General features: G+C 41.5%; 1 protein-coding gene across 9 annotated transcripts; it reads right to left on the bottom strand.

Annotated features, from left to right (window-relative positions):
* Positions 1-459: 459 nt before the first annotated feature.
* Positions 460-17,952, bottom strand: Rnf34 (ring finger protein 34). 9 transcript variants are annotated; one of them, XM_076849090.1, is made up of 7 exons: positions 17,786-17,901; positions 15,842-15,898; positions 8,567-8,785; positions 7,083-7,490; positions 4,194-4,292; positions 3,531-3,732; positions 460-1,402 (listed from the first exon to the last, which is right to left on the bottom strand). In XM_076849090.1, the coding sequence occupies exons 2-7, from the start codon at positions 15,869-15,871 to the stop codon at positions 1,212-1,214; spliced, it is 1,149 nt and encodes a 382-aa protein (XP_076705205.1). In that variant the 5' UTR covers positions 15,872-15,898; positions 17,786-17,901; the 3' UTR covers positions 460-1,211. The 9 variants fall into 9 exon arrangements, with proteins under 9 accessions (XP_076705205.1, XP_076705456.1, XP_076705282.1 ...); XM_076849341.1 differs by having other exon boundaries at positions 7,083-7,133; XM_076849167.1 differs by lacking the exon at positions 15,842-15,898 and having other exon boundaries at positions 17,786-17,952.
* Between the last annotated feature and the right edge of the window lie 3,361 nt (positions 17,953-21,313).

Genomic DNA, 21,313 nt, shown 5'->3' with positions numbered 1-21,313 from the left:
CAGGTCCTGATACAGCCACCTTTTTTGGGTGGGGAGGGTACCAGGGATTGAACTCAGGGGCACTCAACCACTGGGCCACATCTTCAGCCCTGTTTTGTATTTTATTTAGACAGTGTCTCGCTAAGCTCCTCCTGAGCTGCTGGGATTACAGGTGTGTGCCACTGTACCCAGCTACAGCCACATTTTAACTGAGATTCTGTACAGTCTTTTAACTTCTCAGAATCTATCCAGATTCATACTGAGAACTGCTGGAAACTACACAACATCTAGCATAACACCCGATTTTAACACACAGCTAAACAGTACTTGACCTTTCTGGTAAGTAAGCAGCAAAGATAAGCATTGCAATTTGATATGATATCTTTGAAGGTGCTCTCATTTATTCTGAAGAGGATGCTAGACCCAGGTTGCAGATACCATTCAGACTGTATGCAAATGAATCAGGAACTTGAGACAATGTAAACAAAAACATTTCCTTTAAATCTAATTTTATTCCTAAAGTTGAAATTAGCTAGCCAGGTAGCACTAAAAATACACCTTCACTATACAAAACAGTGTAAACTGATTACACATTAACAAAAAATCAAGCACACACACTCCTAATGTAAGAAGCTAGGCACAGCATAAAAAGCTGCACCTAAACAAAAATGGACATGTTTCATCTAAGGCCCTGACAGGTGACCAGAATGTCAGTTGTTCCCAATTATGTTTAAACCCAGAAATGGCAATAATGTGGAAACTTACATTCAAATATTAGCATTTAAAATATACATGACTAATAAACTGAACATTCAAAGGGGCCGCTGCTTAGCACATTCCACATGAGCCACTGTGGACAGTGAGCTCACCTCACCCAAAGAGAACAGAAGTTTCCAACATAGGATCAAAGGGAAACAAGAATGGGGTAAGTATTCGCCAGAGAGCAGGAGCTGATGCCCACGTGTCAACAGTCTGACTTCAACAACTAGCGCTCACGAGGGACATGTGACAGAACCCTGTAAAACCTAGGAAGCTCGTGATCGCAGGCAGGCTCATGGCGCGGACCAATGTTTCTTCAACTTAGGATGAAACTTTATGCCCCCAATAAGTAGTGAAAATAATTTTTAAAAATAGCTTCTGCCTTTGAACAGTAAGTTTCCAGTCCCTTCTGTGCACTGAAATGTTTGGGATGGAGTCTGGGGGTGCGTGTCCCACTGGGGAGAACCTTGGTTTCAGGACTTGAACACGTGCACAGCTCGCACCACGTACTGGCGGCAGATGGGACACTCACTCATGCGCTTGCCGCACTTAGTGCAGGTGACCATGTGCCCACATTCCAGTAGGACACAATCGATGACAGCATCCATGCAGATGCGGCACAGACTGTCGTCTTCCTCGTCCTGCAGCTGCAGCCGCTCACCATCTGAAAGGCAACAGAGCTGGAGATGTGGACCAGGCCTCCTGCCCTGCTGCACTGCCCACCGCTGAGCAGCCACCTGCTGGGTGACCATCGCAGGCCCGATACCAGCACAGTGCTGTACAAGAAACCATCCCTGACCTCTGTGTACTTTGGTTCTTTTCATTAGAAATCGCCGAGTCTACACCTTAAGGTTTTGTGTTTAGGGCCAGGTAAGATGCACAACAAATGTCAGCTACTTATTTCTATTTTATATCTTGGTGTAATTTAAGGTGTTTTCATAAGGACATATTGACTCTATACTTAGAAAAAAGAAACTTAAACCCCAGCCTGGCCTTCTAAATGTGGGCCACCGGAGTCAGGCCACAATGGGTTTTCCCCCCTTTTTTGGTAGTACTGGGGACTAAGCCCAAAGCACGCTACTACCTGCATCATCCCCAGTCCTTTATTTATTATTTTTTTAGTGGGTGGGGTGCTAGGGATTGAACCCAGGGCCTTGTGCATGTAAGGTAAGCACTCTACCAACTGGGCTATATTCCTCAGCCCCCCTTTTTATTTATTTAATACTTTATTTTACTTAATAGGGTCTAAGTTACTCAGGCTGGCCTGAAACTCGAAGTCCTCCTGCCTCAGCCTCTCCAGGTGCTGAGATGACAGATATGCAACACTGTGCACTTGACTAGGAGTCGGGCCACTTTGGAATTTCATCTCAGTAGGAAAAAAGAGCCTCTTCCCCCCCGCCCCCCCTTCCCTTTATTTTCTTTTTAGTATTGGGGATTAAACCCAGGAATGCTTTACCAGTAAGCTACATCTCCAGTCTTGGCCTTAAACTTTTAACCCTTCTGCCTATATCAAGTAGTTCTGTGTCCCCTCCCCTGAAGCCTTAGAAATACTTTTTAAAAATTTTTTTAGAATTTAACTTTTATTTTTACTTGTTTTTTATGTGGTACTGAGGATCAAACCCCATGCCTCACCCATTTTAGGCAACTGCTCTACCACTGAGCCACAACCCTAGAAATACTTTTGCCATTTTATTCTTGGAAGTCCATCTACCTAAAACAAGACGGACCTTTCTGGCTCCATGACTCATACTCAGGTTTTGAGAAAATCCAGGCTCTGAGTAAGAAAGGCAATGAATGAGTTTTAAAAAGTTAACCTCGGCTGAGATTTGACCCTACAGCTAGAAGTTTGGAGGCTTCCCTTTCTACAGGTCAGAGAGGGGAGCAATGGGAAACATGGTTAGAACAGAACCAGAATTCAAGCTTGAAGGACTGAAATATTTTGATTTAAGACAAATAAACTTCACAGCCTGCAATGTCAAGAGATCTTGTAATGTGGGGTCTTAGTTCATGGTCCATGACTGGTATGGACCTGCAGAGAAGATATATAGCGTAAAATGGCAGATGCGCAGGCATCTGAGGACTCAAGTAAGATTGGAATCTGGGCCTTGGCCCCCTCTCCTGGGTAGGATGGTTCCTTCCAACTCTTTACAACTTATGGGCCCAAGAAAGGAAATAGTCCAGCAGCAGGTTATGAGTACAGACTGTTTAGGTCAATCTTGGCATAAGTGGCATCAAGACAGTCAAGATAGGAAAGTCCCAGCTTGCTCAAAACAAAATTCGTGTCCACCAAGCAGACTGACCTAGGGTTAAATTAAACAGTTAACCAAAAAACTCTTAAATCTTCTTAACTCTTCAAGAAGATTTACACTGCCAGGATGCCATTCCTCAGCCAGTGGCCTCCAACCTCTAAAGCCTCTGTGGACTGGTTCCTGAGCCTGCCACTGTGGCACTGCCCTGGAAGTAGATGTGCCTAAAGACTTCCTGCCTATTCTGAGCATAAACTTGTCAATGGATGCCATATCACAGCCAGGATTTAAGATTAACACTAAAATGACAGAGTGATGAAAGGACCTTTCAAGTCAACAAATAATTTCTTGAACACACTTGGTAAGGGTGGTCTCAGAGCAACATCACATGATGTTACTATCCAACAGTTCTATACACAGGCTCATATAATTAATTCAGATTCAATAAAAAGTAAATAGTTTTCCCAAAACTAAGTCTGACACAACCCCATTTTTTAAAGCCTAAGGAAAGATACTATAGGGGAAAAAAAGAAAAAATAAACCTACATGACTTTTGGTTTTCTTCATTCTCTTTGTATAACCGGTTAACTTTCTCTACCAGTTCCCATTTTTCACAACAGCCAGAATAGTTGACAAAATTCCGAGCCAAGATTTCCTTCAGCTGGCGCACACTCATCCCCTCCACCTCTTCAAGGCTTGACAGGTCAGACAGCGAAGCTCTCACTCGCTTCTTGGAGAGCCCAAGGGTCTGAAATCAGAGTGTCCCATTACCTCTGTTCCCACGAGTCCAGACCCCTTTTACCAGACAATCCCCACTGGGGATTCCTAGTCTTCTCAGAAGTCCTTGAAGGGTTTTAATGTACTGTCTTACATTCAAACCAGTGCTATCCTAGAGAAGTCTATATGGGCACCTGCCCTTCCTGCTGGCTCACAAATATTAGAAAAGCAATTTTTTTTGGTGGGGGGGTTGTGCTGGATATCAAACCTAGGGCCTCAGGCATGCTAGGCAAGCAATGTACCATAACTATGTCCCCAGGCCTTGGGGAAAATTTTTTTGTTACTGTAGAAGGACACAATATCTTTAATTTTACTTATCTTTTTTAATGTGGTGCTGAGTGTTGAACCCAGGGCCTCACACATGTAAAGCAAGTGCTTTACCACTGAGCTACCACCATAGCCCCTAGGGGAAAATTTTATAAGTGGTCTCACCCGATCCTGCAAATTTTCTTCTTCTTCTTCCTCATCATCCTCGTCGTCATCATCATCATCATCGTCTTCTGTGTTTGCTGAAGCTATTTCACTTTGTACCTATACACATGATGCATCTGATTAGGTCAGGAATCATGTTTTCCTAACATTATCAACCAATATTTATCAGGAGAGAAAAGCTTTCCACTGATCATCCTTAAGAATGATTCAAACTGGGCCTGAGGCAAGAGGATCACAAGTTCCAGGCCAGCCTTCATAATCTAGCAAGGAGGCCCAATGCAACTTAGACCCTATCTCAAAATAAAAACAATACAGTACCCCTGGATTCCATCCTCAGTACTGAGGGGAAAAAAAAAAAGGATGACCCAAATACCTTGCACACTCCACATCTTCTCTGGATCCTCAATGCTGCTGCCCCTCCCACAGAGTTGGGCCCCACATGACTGTAAAGAATTTACCTTCCAGGTTGGGGCTGGGGCTCAGTGGTAGAGAGCTTGCCTAGCATGGGTTTGATCCTCAGCAACACATAAAAATAAATAAAATAAAGGTATTGTGTCCAACTACAACTAAAAAATATTAAGAAGAAAAAGAATTTATATTCCATCAAGTTATGTGGAAACATTCATGGGGTGGGGAGAGGGGGAAGAAGGGAGGGATGGAGAGAATTTGTAATAAAACCAAAGGACTAACTCCCTGAGAAACATCCCATTATGGAATGCCAAAGCCACCAAGGATAAGAGGTAACACTACAAGATGCAAAAGGCTAGTTTAACTGAACAGACAGACAGAAAGCTAATTTGACCAGGATCCACCCCAGTGTCATAGGCATCCAATTTGAAAGGTCTCAATCCTACTAAGTCACACTTCTTCTAATTCCAAAGGAGGCTTTCTAATCTGCTTCAGAGTGTTTGTGCTGGTTCTAGTTTTTAAAAATCCTCAACAATCAGTCTGCTTTAAGGAAAACAGAAATCCCTTTAATTTTGATCATATGCCTTTCAGATATTTTTTGTTTTTTGTTTGTTTAGAGTAGATGGATACAATACCTTTAATTACTTACTTTTATGTGGTGCCAAGGATTGTTGTACCCAGTGCCTCACATGTGCTAGGCAAGTGCTCTGCCACTGAGCCCCAGCCCCAGCCCTATTCTTGAACACTGAGGTTAGAACACTAAGCCATACCTTCAGGCTTTTTTTTTTTTTTTTTAAAGACAGGGTCTCACTAAGTTACTGAGGCTGGCCTGGATCTTGCCATTGTCCTCCAGCTACTGGGGATTACAGGCACATGCCACTACACATTGCACATCTTTTCTCTAAATACATTTCAACCACAGTTCTACTGTAGTCTAGGTCAATTCCCAATTGACTGACTCATAGGTACCATACTGTAGCATCCAACCACCCACATCTCCCAAATGGCATCTTATACCCGAAAAGGATACAAAAGTCTTATTATGCCAGTTCTTATTTGAGAAAATAATAAAATCTCCCAGTTTGGGCTTATTTTTGAGTAAAATACAGATGAAAATCTACTTTTAATAACCCCTTTCTTGCTGGGTGTGGTGTCACACACCTGTAATTCCAGCAGCTCAGGAAGCTGAGGCAGGAAGATCACAAATTCAAAGCCAGACTCAGCAAAAGCAAAGTGCTAAGCAACTCAGTGAGACCCTGTCTCTAAATAAAATAAAAACAAGGCTGGGGATGTGGCTCAGTGGTAGCACACTTGCCTCGAATGCATGAGGTCCTGGGTTCGATACTCAGTACCTCATAAAACAGATATTTTGTCCGTCTACAACATGGGATATAGCTCAGTTGGTAGAGTGCTTGACTCAACATGCACTCACATGTACAGGTCCTGGGTTTAATCCTCAGCACAAAAACAACAACAAAAAATGGTTAAAAAAAAATAGGTCTGGGGATACGTCTCAGTGGTCAAGTGCCCGAGTACAATCACCAGTACCCCTCACTCCCAAAAAACAAAACAAAAACCCCTTTCTTCAGGGATGAAAATTAAATGTGGAAAAAAATCATTTTATTTTCGGAGATTTTTGAAAAAACGTCTTCGTAAGTTGCCCAGGCTAGCCTCAACCTCCCAATCCTCCTGCCTCAGTCTCCCAAGTAGCAGAATCATAGGTGAATGTTACTGTGCCGGGCTTAACTCAACATTTTATAATCACTCACACCAGGGAATATCCACTACAAATCTTTACATATTATTCAACCAGGATGTTCAAGAATCTCATTGGGATAATATTCAAATTAAAATTAGTAAATAACTACATTTTTCTACTTAGATGGCTCTTTCATTATCTAAACTAGGAAAAATTTCACTAATGTCAAGAGAGGGGGCATCAGATTAATTTACTGTACTGATTATTTCTATGGTTACACTTGTACAAATAGTCATGCAAATATGTACATGCTGCTTTTTTAGTCATCACTTGTGTGTGTGTGTCTGGCATTGGGGATTGAACACTGGGCATTCTACCACTTAGCTACACGCCCCCAGCCCTTTTTTATTTTATATTTTGAGATAAGGTGCCCAGCTTTGTCTAAATTTGCAATCCTCCTGCCTTGGCCTCCAGTGTAGCTGGAATGACCTAGGTATGCTGCCATGCCCGGCTTCTGTCAGTACTATTTAGTGCTGAAGTAAGGTCAAGAAATCCACAAGCTATTTTTGGACACTCCAGGCAGTGGACCCTGGGTCCACCCTATATCTACACAAAAGACCACATGCTGCAAGAGAGGCTGCAAGTGCCAATTCAGCTGGGTGCGGAACCACCGCTCCAAATCCTAACTTCCGGTTTATCTGAAGTCATCAGGCACTAAAGGCCACCAAATATGGCCAAGAGTAAGCATGCAGGGACCCTGGCAATCTATCACCCTCTCGTACCTGTGCCAGTGCTCCAGATCTGGAGGTGCTGTCTCCATCCATAAGCTCCCCCTGAAAGGAAGACACAGTAGCAGAGGGGGCGGTGTAGTTTGAAAAAAATGACTGTGTAAAAAAGCTAGAAGTCTGGGACTGTGAAGAATTCAGACTGCTTGTGTCCAGGTCATCCTCAGAGCCTAGTCCATGGTGGCACAGTACTAGATCTACCAAGTCTTCCTTCTCTCGACAAGTATCTATTGGTATGTTTCTAAGAATGAGATACTGCCGAAGATCCTTCACTTTTAGTCGCATCAACTGAGGGCGCTGGAAGGCTGTCTCTTGTAATAAGTGACAAGTAGAACATCTACGGTGATTTTCTTGCGGAACTGAACAAACGGAGCAAAAATCCTTCTTGCAGTCACAACACACATGCTGAAGAGACAGAAGGGAAGCATTTAATGATAGCAAGATACAAGCTATTATGAAAACCATGCCTTATTCTTGCCTTTATTAAAATTTAAATTTTAGTTCTTATGAAATCCCCTGTGGCACCATTTTCACAGGAATCTTAATGTTCCAAAAGCCACAAAATTCAACACGGTCGATGCCAAGGCAGTCTGGATTCACTGAAGTTCAAATACTGCACTTTAAGGAAAAAGACACTCTTGTGTTAATGAATTAAAACCTTCCCGCCCCTTGGTGCAAACATGTAATTAGCAGAACACAGCTGACTTGAACCACATGGAGCAGAAAGCACAGCCACACACTCTCTGCCTGGTCTCCCATTTGAAGGACTTCCTCACTTCAAGATGAGGAAAAAAAAAATGAATCCCACAGAGAATGAAGAGAAAGGCAACCGATCTTTCCAAGTCAATTCAAGAGAGGACCCACTAATCCAGGAACCTGTCACCTACGTGGCCTTAATCACAACCCACACCAATGCCCTAGAGAACTTCACAGACTCAGCTGTGGCCACTTCTACCTGGTGCGCTATTCTCATAAGCTAACAGTTTTTTCTCTGCATATTCAAAAGACTGAAATGAAGATCAAAGAAAAGTGAAAAGAGCTGAATTTAAGCCCATTTTATGTTTAGCCTCTAAACAGCACTTAGCTTATTACACTCATTTCTTCATGTGAGTTAAGAGCATGGTTAGAGACAAATTTTTTGAAACTTGAGATCGGAATTATAGTAAATCATCTCTGAATGAAACTGCAGATTAATTAAATCTCTTGCTTCAAAAAAATAAGTGTCATCAGGAAGAATGAAATGGTACAAACAGGTCAGAGTTCAGACAAAAGGATGCCTGACAATGTGACACATAACTGTCTATGTAGAACACTCGTCAGGAATATAATCCCTGACTGCATACCTCTCTAAATGGGAAAAAAAGTCAATGGGACCAAGTTTTCATATTTTTATAAGAAAAAATTCATTACCTATTCAAAATAAACTACGATTAATAATTCTTATCCCATGTGTCTTGCATGTAACAAGTCATCCAACTCACCTTCTTTCTAAAGACTGAAAATGAAAGTCCACAGGCTTTGCAAACTATATTAGGCCCTTCCGGAGTTGCTGATGGGTAGGTGGAAAAATCAGAGTTTGGTGTAAATCTGAAAGGACCAGTGCCTCCTGCAAATCCTGACTGCTGGCCCCTGACAGCTCCGGTTCCCATGACTTCATTCAGCAGCCCACAGCACGAAGCCCACATAGATGTGGCACCCGCCTGAAAAGGAACACAAGTGCCACAGTTTAAAGCTAAGTGGAACCTGGGCTGTCTGTGATCCCCAGGGAATGCCACTCTGGTGGGGTAACTAACTAACTGTAGGAACACAGTTCTCACATCTAGAGATGAGAATCTCTAATCTGAAATTCTGAAATCACCAACGTGATGCTCGAAAAGTTTCAGATTTTGAATTTTCTAATAAGAGATGCTCATAGGATTTTTGAATAGGAGACACTTAACAGGTGAAGCCTCCACAGACAACACCAAAATCTGAAAGACTTTCAATCCCAAGCATTTTGGATAAGAGAAGCTCAACCTGCATTCCTCTAGGCACCAAAATTTCAAGCTATTTGGAAAGATAATCTTCTGGTATTACCAAAGAATATTTGGCATTGAAAACACTCAGATCTTGTTAAATAAAAAGAAAATAGGGAGCTACAGTCATGGCTGAGAGGTAGAGCGCTTACCTAGCATGTGTTTGTGTTTGATCCTCAACACCACATAAAAATAAAGATATTGTGTCTAATACCTTTATTTTTAAAAATATTTTTAAAAATAATAAAAGAAAAGAGTAAGCCCTGTTAAAACAACTGAAAACATATTGTTTTTAAAAAATTCAAATTGCACATAATTTTGGGAGAAAGGAGGGAATTCAACTGCAGAACTGCCACTGGGCAAATTTCACTTCATTATAGAAGTCAAAAGAAACAAAGTCTTAAGGAAGCTTTAGCCTCCTGCTAATATAGCTACTGATAAGCTAGGAGGCCTATTTGCTTTTATCCCTCTTCTCATTCCCCTAGATGTTTCCTTGACCACAACCTTCTTTCTCCCAAGGACTCTAGTTCCACATGGCTGACACCTGTGCAAAAGGTTTCTTTGTATTACCTCTTTACAGGCAATGTAACATTATTTAAATTTTGCACACTATTAAGTGGTTCAAATTGTTTTCTTGTAAAGAACAATTAAAGTAAAAGAGATCATGATTTAGCAGGTGAAAACCTCAATGAAACTCCCTTTTAAAGGCAGTACTTCTAAAAAGTCATACTTCACCCTTTCTACCAGAAACAATCTTACAAGTTAAGGAAGGATATAATTTTTCAAACTATGTTAATGAGAATGATCATCAAAATTCTTCAGGCTATTGGGGCTGAGGATGTGGCTCAAGTGGTAGCGCACTCATCTGGCATGCATGCAGCCCGGGTTCGATCTCAGCACCATATACAGACAAAGATGTTGTATCCGCCGATAACTGAAAAATAAATATTAAAATTCTCTCTCTCTCTCCCCTCTCTCACTCTCTCTTAAAAAAAAAAAAAAAATTCTTCAGGCTAGGGCTGGGGATGTGGCTCAAGCGGTAGTGCGCTCGCCTGGCATGCATGCGGCCAGGGTTCGATCCTCAGCACCACATACAAAAACAAAGATGTTGTGTCCACCAAAAAACTAACTAACTAACTAACTAAATATATATATATATATATATATATATATATATATATATATATATATATATATATATTCTCTCAAAAAAAAATTCTTCAGGCTAAAAACGTTTTTATCTACACAGATCTAGTGAAGGGAACAGAGAATTTATTTGGGGAAAACAGGTGGAATCTCTGTGTAGAGGTCAGTATTAGAAGGTAACAATGTTGTCCCATTCCTCATTATTTCTACAAGAATATAGGAATTTCCTCTACATCCCCAAAAAGAAAATAACGAAAAAGAATACTTTTATCTCCCCTCAGCCATCTCCAGATTTAAAAACAAAAAAGCCCAAGACAACCTCCAAAATATCCCAGGCAGGAGTATGTTGCTCTAACCCAATACTCAGTGCAGTGTAGATGTACTTTACTGCTGTTAGCCAAAGACATCACAGAATAAAAGAAGCAGCTGGGCACAGTGTGGAATCCCAGCAGCTTGGAAGGCTAAGGCAGGAGGATTGCTGGTTCAAAGCCAGCCTCAGCAAAAGCAAGGTGCTGAAGAATTCAGTGAGATGCTCTCTCTAAATAAAATACAAAACAGGGCTGGGGATGCAGTTTAGGGGTTGAGTGCCCCCCAAGTTCAATCCCTGGTATAAAAGGGGGTCTGGGAGAAGGAGAAAAAACAACACTGGAAAGTATAGGTTGCAGCCTCATTAGGATCTGTGAATTTAAATTTGGACAAAATAAACCAATAATACGTCATGCATTAAGAGCATACTCTTAGGGCTGGAGATGTGGCTCAAGCGGTAGCGTGCTTGCCTGGCATGCGTGTGGCCCGGGTTCGATCCTCAGCACCACATACAAACAAAGATGTTGTGTCCGGCGAAAACTAAAAAATAAATATTAAAAATTTTCTCTCTTTCAAAAAAAATTAAAAATTAAAAAAAAAAAAAAAGAGAGCATACTCTTAGAATACTGAAAGGTATCCATGTATGCACGGCTCTCATCTTCAAAGTAGCATTTGCAACACTCCAACCTTCTTGATAGCTCAGAAATTTGAAACGGAGGCCCCAATCACCAGTTTTATGTGAAATACCTTTCTTTACCGTTAAGTGTGTTTGAAAAACTTATTTCCACTTCCCTATTAAACCCCATTTTCCTGGCATCCTGGTGTGGTAATGGAAGTAATTTCATTAGTGATTTAACCTCCCCAACTCTGGAGTAGTTTTAGTCCTGTACCTCAGGGACTGGTCACTGCCTCTTGGTTAAGAACTGCCTAAGGCTATGAAACTGCCCTAAGACAGGGAGAGGTTTTCCATCTTGGCTGCATGGACTCATCAAAGGATCCTTTAAAAAATCTTGATGCCTGGGTCTCAGTCCTAGAGACTTATTTTGCTGGTCTGAGGTTCATCCTGGGCCAAAAAAAAACCTAAGCAGGTGATTTTGATATACAGCCAAAGTTAAAAGGTCAAAAACTGGGACTGGGGCACGGTGGTGGGGCACGGTGGTAGAGCACTTGCCTCACATGTATGAAACACAGGGTTTGATCCTCAGCGCCACATAAAAATAAATAAAGGTATTATATCCATCTACAACTAAAAAAAAAATTTTTAAGTCAAGGATATTCAGTCTGAAGATTTCTCCTTCCTGCTTATTCTATTTCCACTGGAAAATCACCATCCACAGACTACTGAACAAAAGGGGCCACAGGTACTTCTGAAGCCTGTGCCTCTACCTTTCTGAGACAAATACCTTAGCCATGCCTGCAGTAACGGGACATATCCCTAGAGTTTCACATCAGTCCACAGTTTCCCCCAGTCCATGCAGAAATGCTCAGCTTTTTTTTTTTAACTTGATCTGATTAAGTTAGTTCCTTTCCCTCTTACTTTTGCTAAAATTTGGTGATTTTCTTCTTTTAACTCACTCTTTACCCAAGCTTTTGTTTCCTAACACTCATGCATGTTTTGGTGTATGAAATCTCCACTATAGAGAGAAAGTATGACTTTCAGGGTGTGTCAAAAGCAGCCATTGGCAGGCATGGTGATGCTTTCCTACAATTCCAGCTACTAAGGAGGCTAAGGCAGGAGGATCACATCCTGGGCAACTCAACAAGACCCTGTGGTAAAAAATAAAAAGGGCAAAAAATATAGCTTGGTAGTAAAGTAGCCCTGAGCGCAATCCTACTGTTTAAACTATTTTTTGTCCTTCATCGTTAAATAGTTAAGAATCCACCCAAAAGAAAAATATTTCCAGGCTTGAACTCATCTACCTGGCTCCCCTTTAAATGTTTCATTTTGCCAGGCACAGTGATGCACACTTGTAATCACAGCAACTCGGGAGGCTAAGACAAGAGGATTGCAAGTTCAAGAACAGCCTAAGGAACTGAATTCCTGTTTCAAAATAAAACAAAATGAGCAGGGCGCAGGCACATGTCTATAATCCCAGCAACTTGGGAGGCTGAAGCAGGAGGATGGCAAATTCAATATAGCAAGACTCTAAATAACTTAGCAAGACCCTGTCTCAAAATAAAATATATATTTTAAAAGGGCTGATGATGGGGGCTCAGTGGTTAAGTGCCTCTGGGTTCAATCCCTGGTACCAACAAATGAACAAAAAAGAGTAAGGGTTGTGGCTCAGTGGTAGAGCATTCTGAGTTCAATTCTCACTACAAAAAAAAAAAAAAAAACTATTCTATTTGTGAAGCCAAAGTCAGGGTTGCGCAGGGGTTGGGGGAGAATGAAGGAATTTTGGATTTGGCAGGGGGGAGTGAGGTGAGGGGTGAGGCAGTAAGGATGGGAAGGACAGTAGAATGAGACAGACATTATTACCCTATCTACACCAACCCATAAATACTGTGTGTGACTCAGCACCATGCACAGACAGAGGAATGATAAGTCATGCTCCATTTGTGTACAATGTGTCAAAATGCATTGTACTGTCCTATGTAACTAATTAGAACAAATAAAAATAATAATAATTTTAAAAGAGTATTTAAAAAAAAAACAAAAGTCAGGATCACTAGAAATTAAGTCTTGATTGGGACTCACATGCCCTACTCAGGGCCATGGTTGACAGCAGGGCTATATAGGCTATATCACGAGTCCAAGATGTTAGAACAGCAATCTACAGAGATGCTAAATTCCCTCCCTTGACCATGAATGTAATTTGAAACATAATAATTTATGCCTGGCACAAAATCCCAACCTCAGAGAATTTAGCTGTGTTTGCAGCTTATTTCCTATCTAAACCATTTGACCAAAATTGGTTCTGATAGATCAGTCATGAAACCATGGTCTTCCTGTCTTGTGCATCAGTTAAGAACCAGACATCATTTAAAAACTTACATAGTTTGTAGTAAGAAATTCTAAAACCCACCTGGAGTGCCCCTAACAATTAGTTTTCTTTATGTTATTCTAGCATCCAATGACATTTCTGGCCTTTTTTTTTTTTTTTTTTCCCCAAAGCCCAGGCACCAAGATTTTAAAGCAGCTCATACCCATAACTCCCAATGTGAACAAAGAAACAAATGAAAATTAAAATGTTTGCTTTTGTACTGAAAACACCAATTGGAGAACATGACTTCAGCTGTACAGCCAACTAACTGGTCTTAATATGCCTTCTAGCCACTGGCATAATTAATCAAGGGCAGCTTACCACCTAGCTAGCTAATGGAAACCAAAATGTCATCTTCTCTCAGAGGGCAGATGTGAGCTCATCCTGAATGTACTGAGCCAAGCATACTTAGTCCTTCACTCAAATTCACCAACATCAAAGTTCCTCTATATTCTCCAGGTAGCAGGAAGGCTAAAAGTGTTCACAAACTGTCCTACCCCTCTGCAGGAGCAAAAGGAAGGTACTACCTACAAGCCTATATAATTTGGATGAAGGTGACAATTGCCAGCACTGTGGTTTCCACAACAATAGACCACCAATGTTATAAGTACTCTCTCAGGTTCATCAGACTCAAACAATACAAACTCATTCTGAATCATTATTTCAGTCAACTAAACCAAGAGGAAATGTGTTCTGTTTGTTTACAAGAGCAATAGCCCAGCCCTCTCTGTGGCAGAGTGCCAGTTTTCAAATGGCCTCAGGTTCTGCAGTTTTTGATTGTGTGCATGATCTAATGTCCTTTTAGAATCCATGTAAAAATATTTCAAAATAATCTAAAGAATTAACTGAAGTTTACTACAAATTTTTGGATCCTATTCTCAACTGCATTAGCATAGAAGCCCTTTTAATGATTCCATCAAATGTAATACTAACCACCCAGACTATTCAGAATAAAGAATTAGAAAAGCGATGGCAGATTCCATGAAGACTGACACAGGAGGGAGGACACATGCACAGAGGGTAGGGAAAGTTAGGTATAAAAACAAAATAATCTAAGTCATTTGTTTTTGATTAAGTAAACAGCAGTAATAATGCCATCTCTTAAGAGTGTACTACTTTGCTTATGAAAATTCTAAATCTAAATGCAGTAATATTTTTACAGTTATCTTAAAAATGAACATAAAAGTTTCATATTCAGGAATATTAATTTTCTCAGCTATTATTAAGAAATAACTATGGGTTCTGTTTTAAATTATGGACAACTTTTAATTTTATAAAATTCAGTGAATGCACTTTTGTTAAAAAATAAGAAAAAGATGTTTCAAATCTTTGTACCAGTGATATAAAAGAACACATTTTATAGTTTAAATTTCAGTACAGTTAAACCTTCCTAGAGAAGTTAAAAAGAAACAGAAAAAAAGTAGTTGAGATAAACAAAATCTTTACCCTATTTAGAGCCACTTGAGAAACACAGTCCTTAGAATGTAAAAGGACTTCTTACTCAAATTGCTGCTTCAAATGAAATACAACACATAGGAACTCCGCCTTTTTAACAATAAAATATCCAACCCTATACCACAAAAAAATAAATGCTATATCCTAAAACAGATGTTGGCCTTTAAAATGTAATATTGTAGGCAAGTTGATAGATTTATTAAGGTAAAGCATGTATAAACCATAAATGTTGCCTTCCTCATGTTGGGTTTTTTTCTTTTAAAACAGTACACTTGACCCTTAGCACCACTCCCCCTCCTTTCAGAGAAAAAAAAACACAACAGGAAATTACAGTTAGTAGATTACTTTATCCTTGACAACTTCATTTTGAGCTAGGAATAATGAATGTGATTAGCACAATTAAGGATGAGATCAATATAAACTTGGAAAAACAGAAAGGAGGAGCAAAATCAAATTAACATAGGACACTAATTTAGATTTTTAAAACAATCCATTGTGGGGAGGTAAGCAGATGAATTCTAGTCCTTCACTCATATAAGAAGCAAACTGATGCCAAAACATCAGTTTCTAAACAAATCAAAAAAATAAAAGAATACATGCATTCCACATATTCCTGGGATTGAATGAAGATGTATTTTTATCTAGTCACTTAGCTTTTGAAGTAACTTTAATCCTAACTCAAATTATGTGCTTACGTGGAGGGGGGGGGGGGGAGCAGTAGAGCTGGCCTAGTACATGCCAGGCTGTGGTTCAATCCTCAGCACCACATATAAATAAATACATTAACTAAATAAAGATATTGTGTCCAACTACAACTAAAAAAATAAATAAATACAAAGTATTTGCTTACATGAATATTCATGTTACCATTCCATGACATCAGGAGTCACTGGTCTTTCCCAGAAATCTACAGATAATAATATCCACAATTACACAGTTTCAATATATTAAAAAAAAAAAAAAGTCCAATCCTAAATTTTGTAAATCCAGTTTCACAAAACCAAAAATGAAAGCTAGATTCCTATCATCTTGCATAGATATATAACTACCCAAGTTTGCAATGTGCTTCAGAAAATATCTTTTCTACGTTTCCAAATACCATTTAACTGTTTCTAAAAATTTCAACCTAGCAGTATCTTCCACTTAAGTTCAAAAACACTTGTTTTTAAAGAACATATTTAAAAATTTCAACACTGGGCCTGTTCCTAATTCTCCTTCTGTATCTATCTAGTTCCTTGAGAGGGCACAAACTTAACATTAGGTGGGCTGGTGTTGTGGCTCACTGGTAGAGCACTTGCCTAGTATGTGTGAGAAACTGGGTTGGATTCTCAGCACCACATATCAAATAAAATAAACATCAACAACTAAAAAAATATTAAAAATAAAAACTTAACATTAACAAGTCAATGATATTTTTGAGGTATATGTATGAGACCTCCGTTTATTATTGTCTTTTTTCCCCTGCTTTGATTTTAAATCTTAACAGTAAGATAATGATTTTCAGGAAATAAAATATATCTAGATATTTTAATAGGTATCCGAAGTTGAAATATTTTATAACTAAAATGGGAATTATAAATACTCTTATAATATCTTCATACCTCAAGGCACTGTTCAAAAGTTACCTATTCCAAAAATCTTGTTTCCTGCAGTCAGGTATCTTTTCCTGCCTGTTTTTTTTTTTTTTTTTTTTTGGGGGGGTGGATAACTTAGATCATTCTGCCTTGAAATGTAATTAGCTGCCAAGCGAATGTCTTTTCCCTTTCGATTAGCAAAATCCTTCTTTACTAAGGATGAAACTGTATTTTGAAATATTCCTACTCACCATGTCTTCCTCTTGGCCAAAACAGAGAGTGTTCAACAAAATATTTATTGAATGTCCCTACCCACTTGTCCCTACCCCTTTTCAATCTTCCACAGTAAAACTTCGAGGCTTTATGAAGGTAGTTAACCTAACAAACAGCTCACTATTATTTTCTTTACCCACATCAAACACAGTTCATTGAGATTAATGAAACCGTCCATGTCTGGAAGCGTATCACCACCTTATGACTCATCCCACTTCATCTGAGTTCGGCAAATGAATCAATACTTGAATTGATCGCTGTATGGAGAAGCCCTTTAGAACTCTCAGCGACCAAGTTGAGAGAATCGTCTCTGAAAAGTAGGCCAGAATTTCCCCTCTGCCCCCTTTTCTTAAACTTCTCATCAGTGATGCTCCCACGCTCTCACTCCCACCTGGGAGAAAAGCTGTCAAATTACTTGCTGCGTACCTAGTGGCGATGCAGCCACATCTACCTTGCTGGCGCTCCAGGTCACCGTCCCAACGTTAAACCTACCAAGAACTCCTTGAGGGTGGGATCCCCTATCCCAGGCATTTCTAGCCTGTTAGCCTGGCCCCAGCCTCCTCACTCCCGGCACTCTTTTTCCTTTTGGTCTCGTGATGTTCCCGACATTTGGGTTAGTTCAAGGACTCGGGGAGGGAGAGGGCATGCCGTGGGCAAAGCCACGGAGGGCTAAAGCGAGCACTACTGGTCCTGCCTCCTGCCCCCGAGGAAAGCCCCTCTCTGCGCCGGGCCCACACGGCCTCTCCCGGCTCCTTAGGCTCGCTCATGCGAGCTCGAGGGTCCGGGAGACCAGGCTCCAACCCAGGGCCCCAGTCGCCGGCCGGAGACCACCCTCCGCAGAGGTCTCCGAGGAGCCGGTGGGGTACCCGCTAAAGCGGAAAGAAAGGAGGCACTCCTCTCGTACAGGAGAGGCGAGGAGGGCCTGCCCAGCTCCACCAACCGCTCACCTTCATGGCAGCGAACGCCTCGGCTCGGTCAGCGATACCGGGGAACTCAACACCATAGCAGCTCCTCGAACAGCCGACCTCCTTCCTCCTAGGCGGTGATTACGCCGCCTCCCGAGACGACCTAGCGTCCGGACGTGAGGGGCGTGGTCACGCTCGCCGCACGCCCCGGGAAGAAAGCTGAGCGGCGGCCTTGTTGACCAATAGAAAGCCAAAGGTAGGGGGGCCGGTCAACAGAGCCAATGAAGGGTCAGGGAGGGGTGGGGCCTCTAGCGCAGGCGGGCGGACCTAGGAGGACTCTGCTCCGTCCTGAGCCCAGATGGGCGAGTGTGGGCGTGGCGGAAGGGGCTTTCCATACCCTCCTTCTTAGGAGACTGAAATGGAAGTTAGCGTCACCTGAGGGCTCTGCTTCTGCAGAGTGGGCTTTCTGGAGTGCGTGGGTCAAGTTTACGGGGCGCGGAGAGCTGGAAGGGCCATGGTGAATATGAAAACGCCTATGGTTGGAAGGCTTTTGTTAAAACCTCAGAGCAAGGCCTCAGGTCTTCCTCCCACTCCTCCTGCCTGACCTGCTGAGGCAGGAATTGGGCAGTAAGTAAATGGAATATGGGCGGATCAAGGAGGCCAATTTTGAGTGAGTTGGGGAAGTTGGAGACTATACTCTGAGGGATTGAAATGTTAATTCCTTCTGTGCCCTTCCTCCACCCTTATCAAGAACCTGCCCCTGCTCCCACCTGTTACTAAGGTAACCAGTCCCAGGAATGGCCCCTCCCTACAGAGAGTGATAAAAGTTGTTAATTAATGTGTCCTGGGCTGCTCCACCCTGTCCTTCCCTCTTCAGCCCACTTGTTTCACACCTTTTGGCCATCTCAGGGAGCATTTGCTGGGCCTAGTTATGTACACCGGAAGGAAAAGATAAGGGGAAGAGAGCAGGAGAACAAAGGAAGCCTAAGACACATACCAAGGGCAAGAACACCTCGCTTCAGGGGATACCAGCTATGGCCCTCTTCTCCCTCCCAGGAGAGGTCTATGTTACCCCTTTTTTAAATAAACCCTGATTTATGTGCTTGCCTGGGGTACTTCTCTAATGTTCAAATTTCAACATATGAGGGAGCAGAACTGTCACTGATAACTGGTGGTAACACTGCCTCCTTGTTACTGCTGTTTACCAATCCTTATTTCCCAAATGCTCAAGTATATGAGAGAAGCACTGGAGGCAAGTGTAGAGGGGAAAGTGGAAGGCTTTATTAAAGGGTAACAGAAAAGACTGGCCCCCCAGGAAAAAGGGGACCGGAAAGGAGGAATTCATGGAAAGAGGAGATCCTCCCTTTTTTATATGTAAGGTCTTCTTTTAGTTCCCCCACATTCCTGTCCTTTGTTTTCCTGCAGTGATAGAATGCAGGTGAGAAGGCCAAAAGGTGGGAAATTGGTGGACCAACTGGGCAGGGAGGGCCTGGGGTGTTTTGATTAGCATGTCCCTGTTTGCTGAGAGCTACTTCATTGACAGTTCTTTAAGATGGACCCTAAGCCTTGGAGATATTAACATTTTAATTTCCCCAGGTGTTGTTCTGGTTTCCTGGGCTCACATCGGACATCTTCTTTTTGAACTCCACTCAATATGGTTTCTATTTTCTTTATCATACTGGATATTAGACCGCATTTACCCAACTACACTAACGACCTATCTTTAAATCTGGGTTCACTGTGCCCACTGGATGATAATGACCTAGGGTCTCCTCTAGCAGCCAAACTGCAAGTAGTAGGCTAAGCCTTTAAGAACAAGGTTTATTGAAAACACTTGGACAACAAAGGGCTCTCAAATCCCAGGTGCCGTTTTAAATTGATGTTCTGAGAAACTGATGTGACTCCATTTTTGAAAAACCAGCCTATACGTCAGATCAGGGCCTGTCCAAAGGAAGGGGGGGATGACCCTTGACCTTGCAAGTTTAGCATATACACTCTTGCAGCCCCTCTTGGCCCAAACCAATCAGTTCAAATGTATCCACCATTTGAACTAACCAATCACCCTTACCTGACTGGTCACTGCCAATGAATGTGCTAATCAATTGTAAGAGTTGTTGTTTGATTTCCTATGGTGTGAAATGATTTGCTGTGTGATGTTGTGACGCATAGAGTATCCCCCCAAAAAACCTATAAATCCTCACTGAACTAAGGGTCAGGACTCACTCCTCGGCACTGCTGCCTTGCAGACGGTTGTGAGTCCAGGCTCCAGTTGCAATAAAGACTCTTGTATGATTGCATCGGATATGGTTCCTGGAGGTCTATTGGGGTCTCACGAATCTGGCATTACACCACCATGCCCAACTTTTACCCCAACCCTTTTTTAAGTTTTTTAGACAGTCTTGTTAAGTTGCCCTGTAATGCCAGATTTACCTACCTATACTGACTGCTTGTCTAATTCTGGCTTCACCAGCCATGAACTTTGAATCTTCTAGCTTTAGCCTCCCAAATAGTTGAGATTACAGGCATGCACTACTGGCTAGCTCACATTTCTTTTTGGATGAGGAAAATGTTCTAAAATTGGCTGTGGGAATGGTTGCCAAACTCTGTGAATATAGTAAAAATTGAATTGTGAAATCTAAATAAGTGAATTCTATGCTATGTGAATTATACATCAATAAAGTAGTTACAATAATAATTGTAAGGCCCTTGCTTAGCATCTGGATGGCCATCTTTAAGTGACAGCTGCCATCTCAAGAAAAAGTTTTGCTTTCCCACCCAAGGATCTTTCAGAGAAAGGCCCACCATTCCCTCATACCAAAACCACCCTTAACGGCCCACATTAGGGCCCACCCAGCTCTAATCCCTGAGCCTCCCCCCATAAAAGTCTCAAACCCTAAGCCTGTGTTGCCTCTCTACATCTATGGAGAGATGGCTTTTACTTGTCAGCTGTGACAAACTATGTGTATCTCTGCCTGGTCTCTGTGTTTCATCTCTTGCTCGCCCGTCTCCCGGTTCCTTGCTTTCCTTTCAATAATATCATTATGGGGCTAAGGTTGTGGCCCAGTGGTAGAGCATTTGCTTAGCATGTGGGAGACCCTGGGTTTGATCCTCAGCACCACATAAAAATAAATAAAATAAAGGTAGGATATAATGCCAGATTCCTGGGACCCCCAGTAGACCTCCAGGAGCGGAATCCAATGCAATCACATAAATATATTTTTGTTGAATGTTTAAATCACCTGGAAAACTTAAAAAAAAAAATTCTTAACTACTTGGAGTGGAGACCTGAAGATTGACAAATATTTGTGCTTTTAAACATCACACAATTTCAATAAAAGTAATGTATTTGCGAAGTTGGTTAACAACTTGCTGCACTAAACTCTTAGTTTGGAAAATTTCAAATATATATGAAGTAGATAGATTATAATGAAACCCCCATGTACCCATCACCCAGTTTTAACAGTTCTCTATATTCTGCCATTCTTGTCTCATCTCCAGAACTTGTGTCTCTCTACCCACTCCCCACCCACCCCCCATCTGAGTTTAATTGCATCATTAGATGGGTGCATG

Source organism: Callospermophilus lateralis, chromosome 1, assembly GCF_048772815.1.
Source record: "Callospermophilus lateralis isolate mCalLat2 chromosome 1, mCalLat2.hap1, whole genome shotgun sequence".
In the NCBI taxonomy this organism is placed as follows: domain Eukaryota; kingdom Metazoa; phylum Chordata; class Mammalia; order Rodentia; family Sciuridae; genus Callospermophilus; species Callospermophilus lateralis.
This window is presented reverse-complemented; position numbering and strand designations above follow the sequence as displayed.

Coding starts and splice junctions, on each gene's coding strand:
- Rnf34 (XM_076849090.1), bottom strand. CDS start 15,871: ATGTCATGGAATGGTAACATGAATATTCAT. Junction 7,491..8,566: donor TTTCAGTCTTTAGAAAGAAG/GTGAGTTGGATG, acceptor CTGTCTCTTCAG/CATGTGTGTTGTGACTGCAA. Junction 1,403..3,530: donor TGAAGAAAACCAAAAGTCAT/GTAGGTTTATTT, acceptor GTTGCCTTTCAG/ATGGTGAGCGGCTGCAGCTG.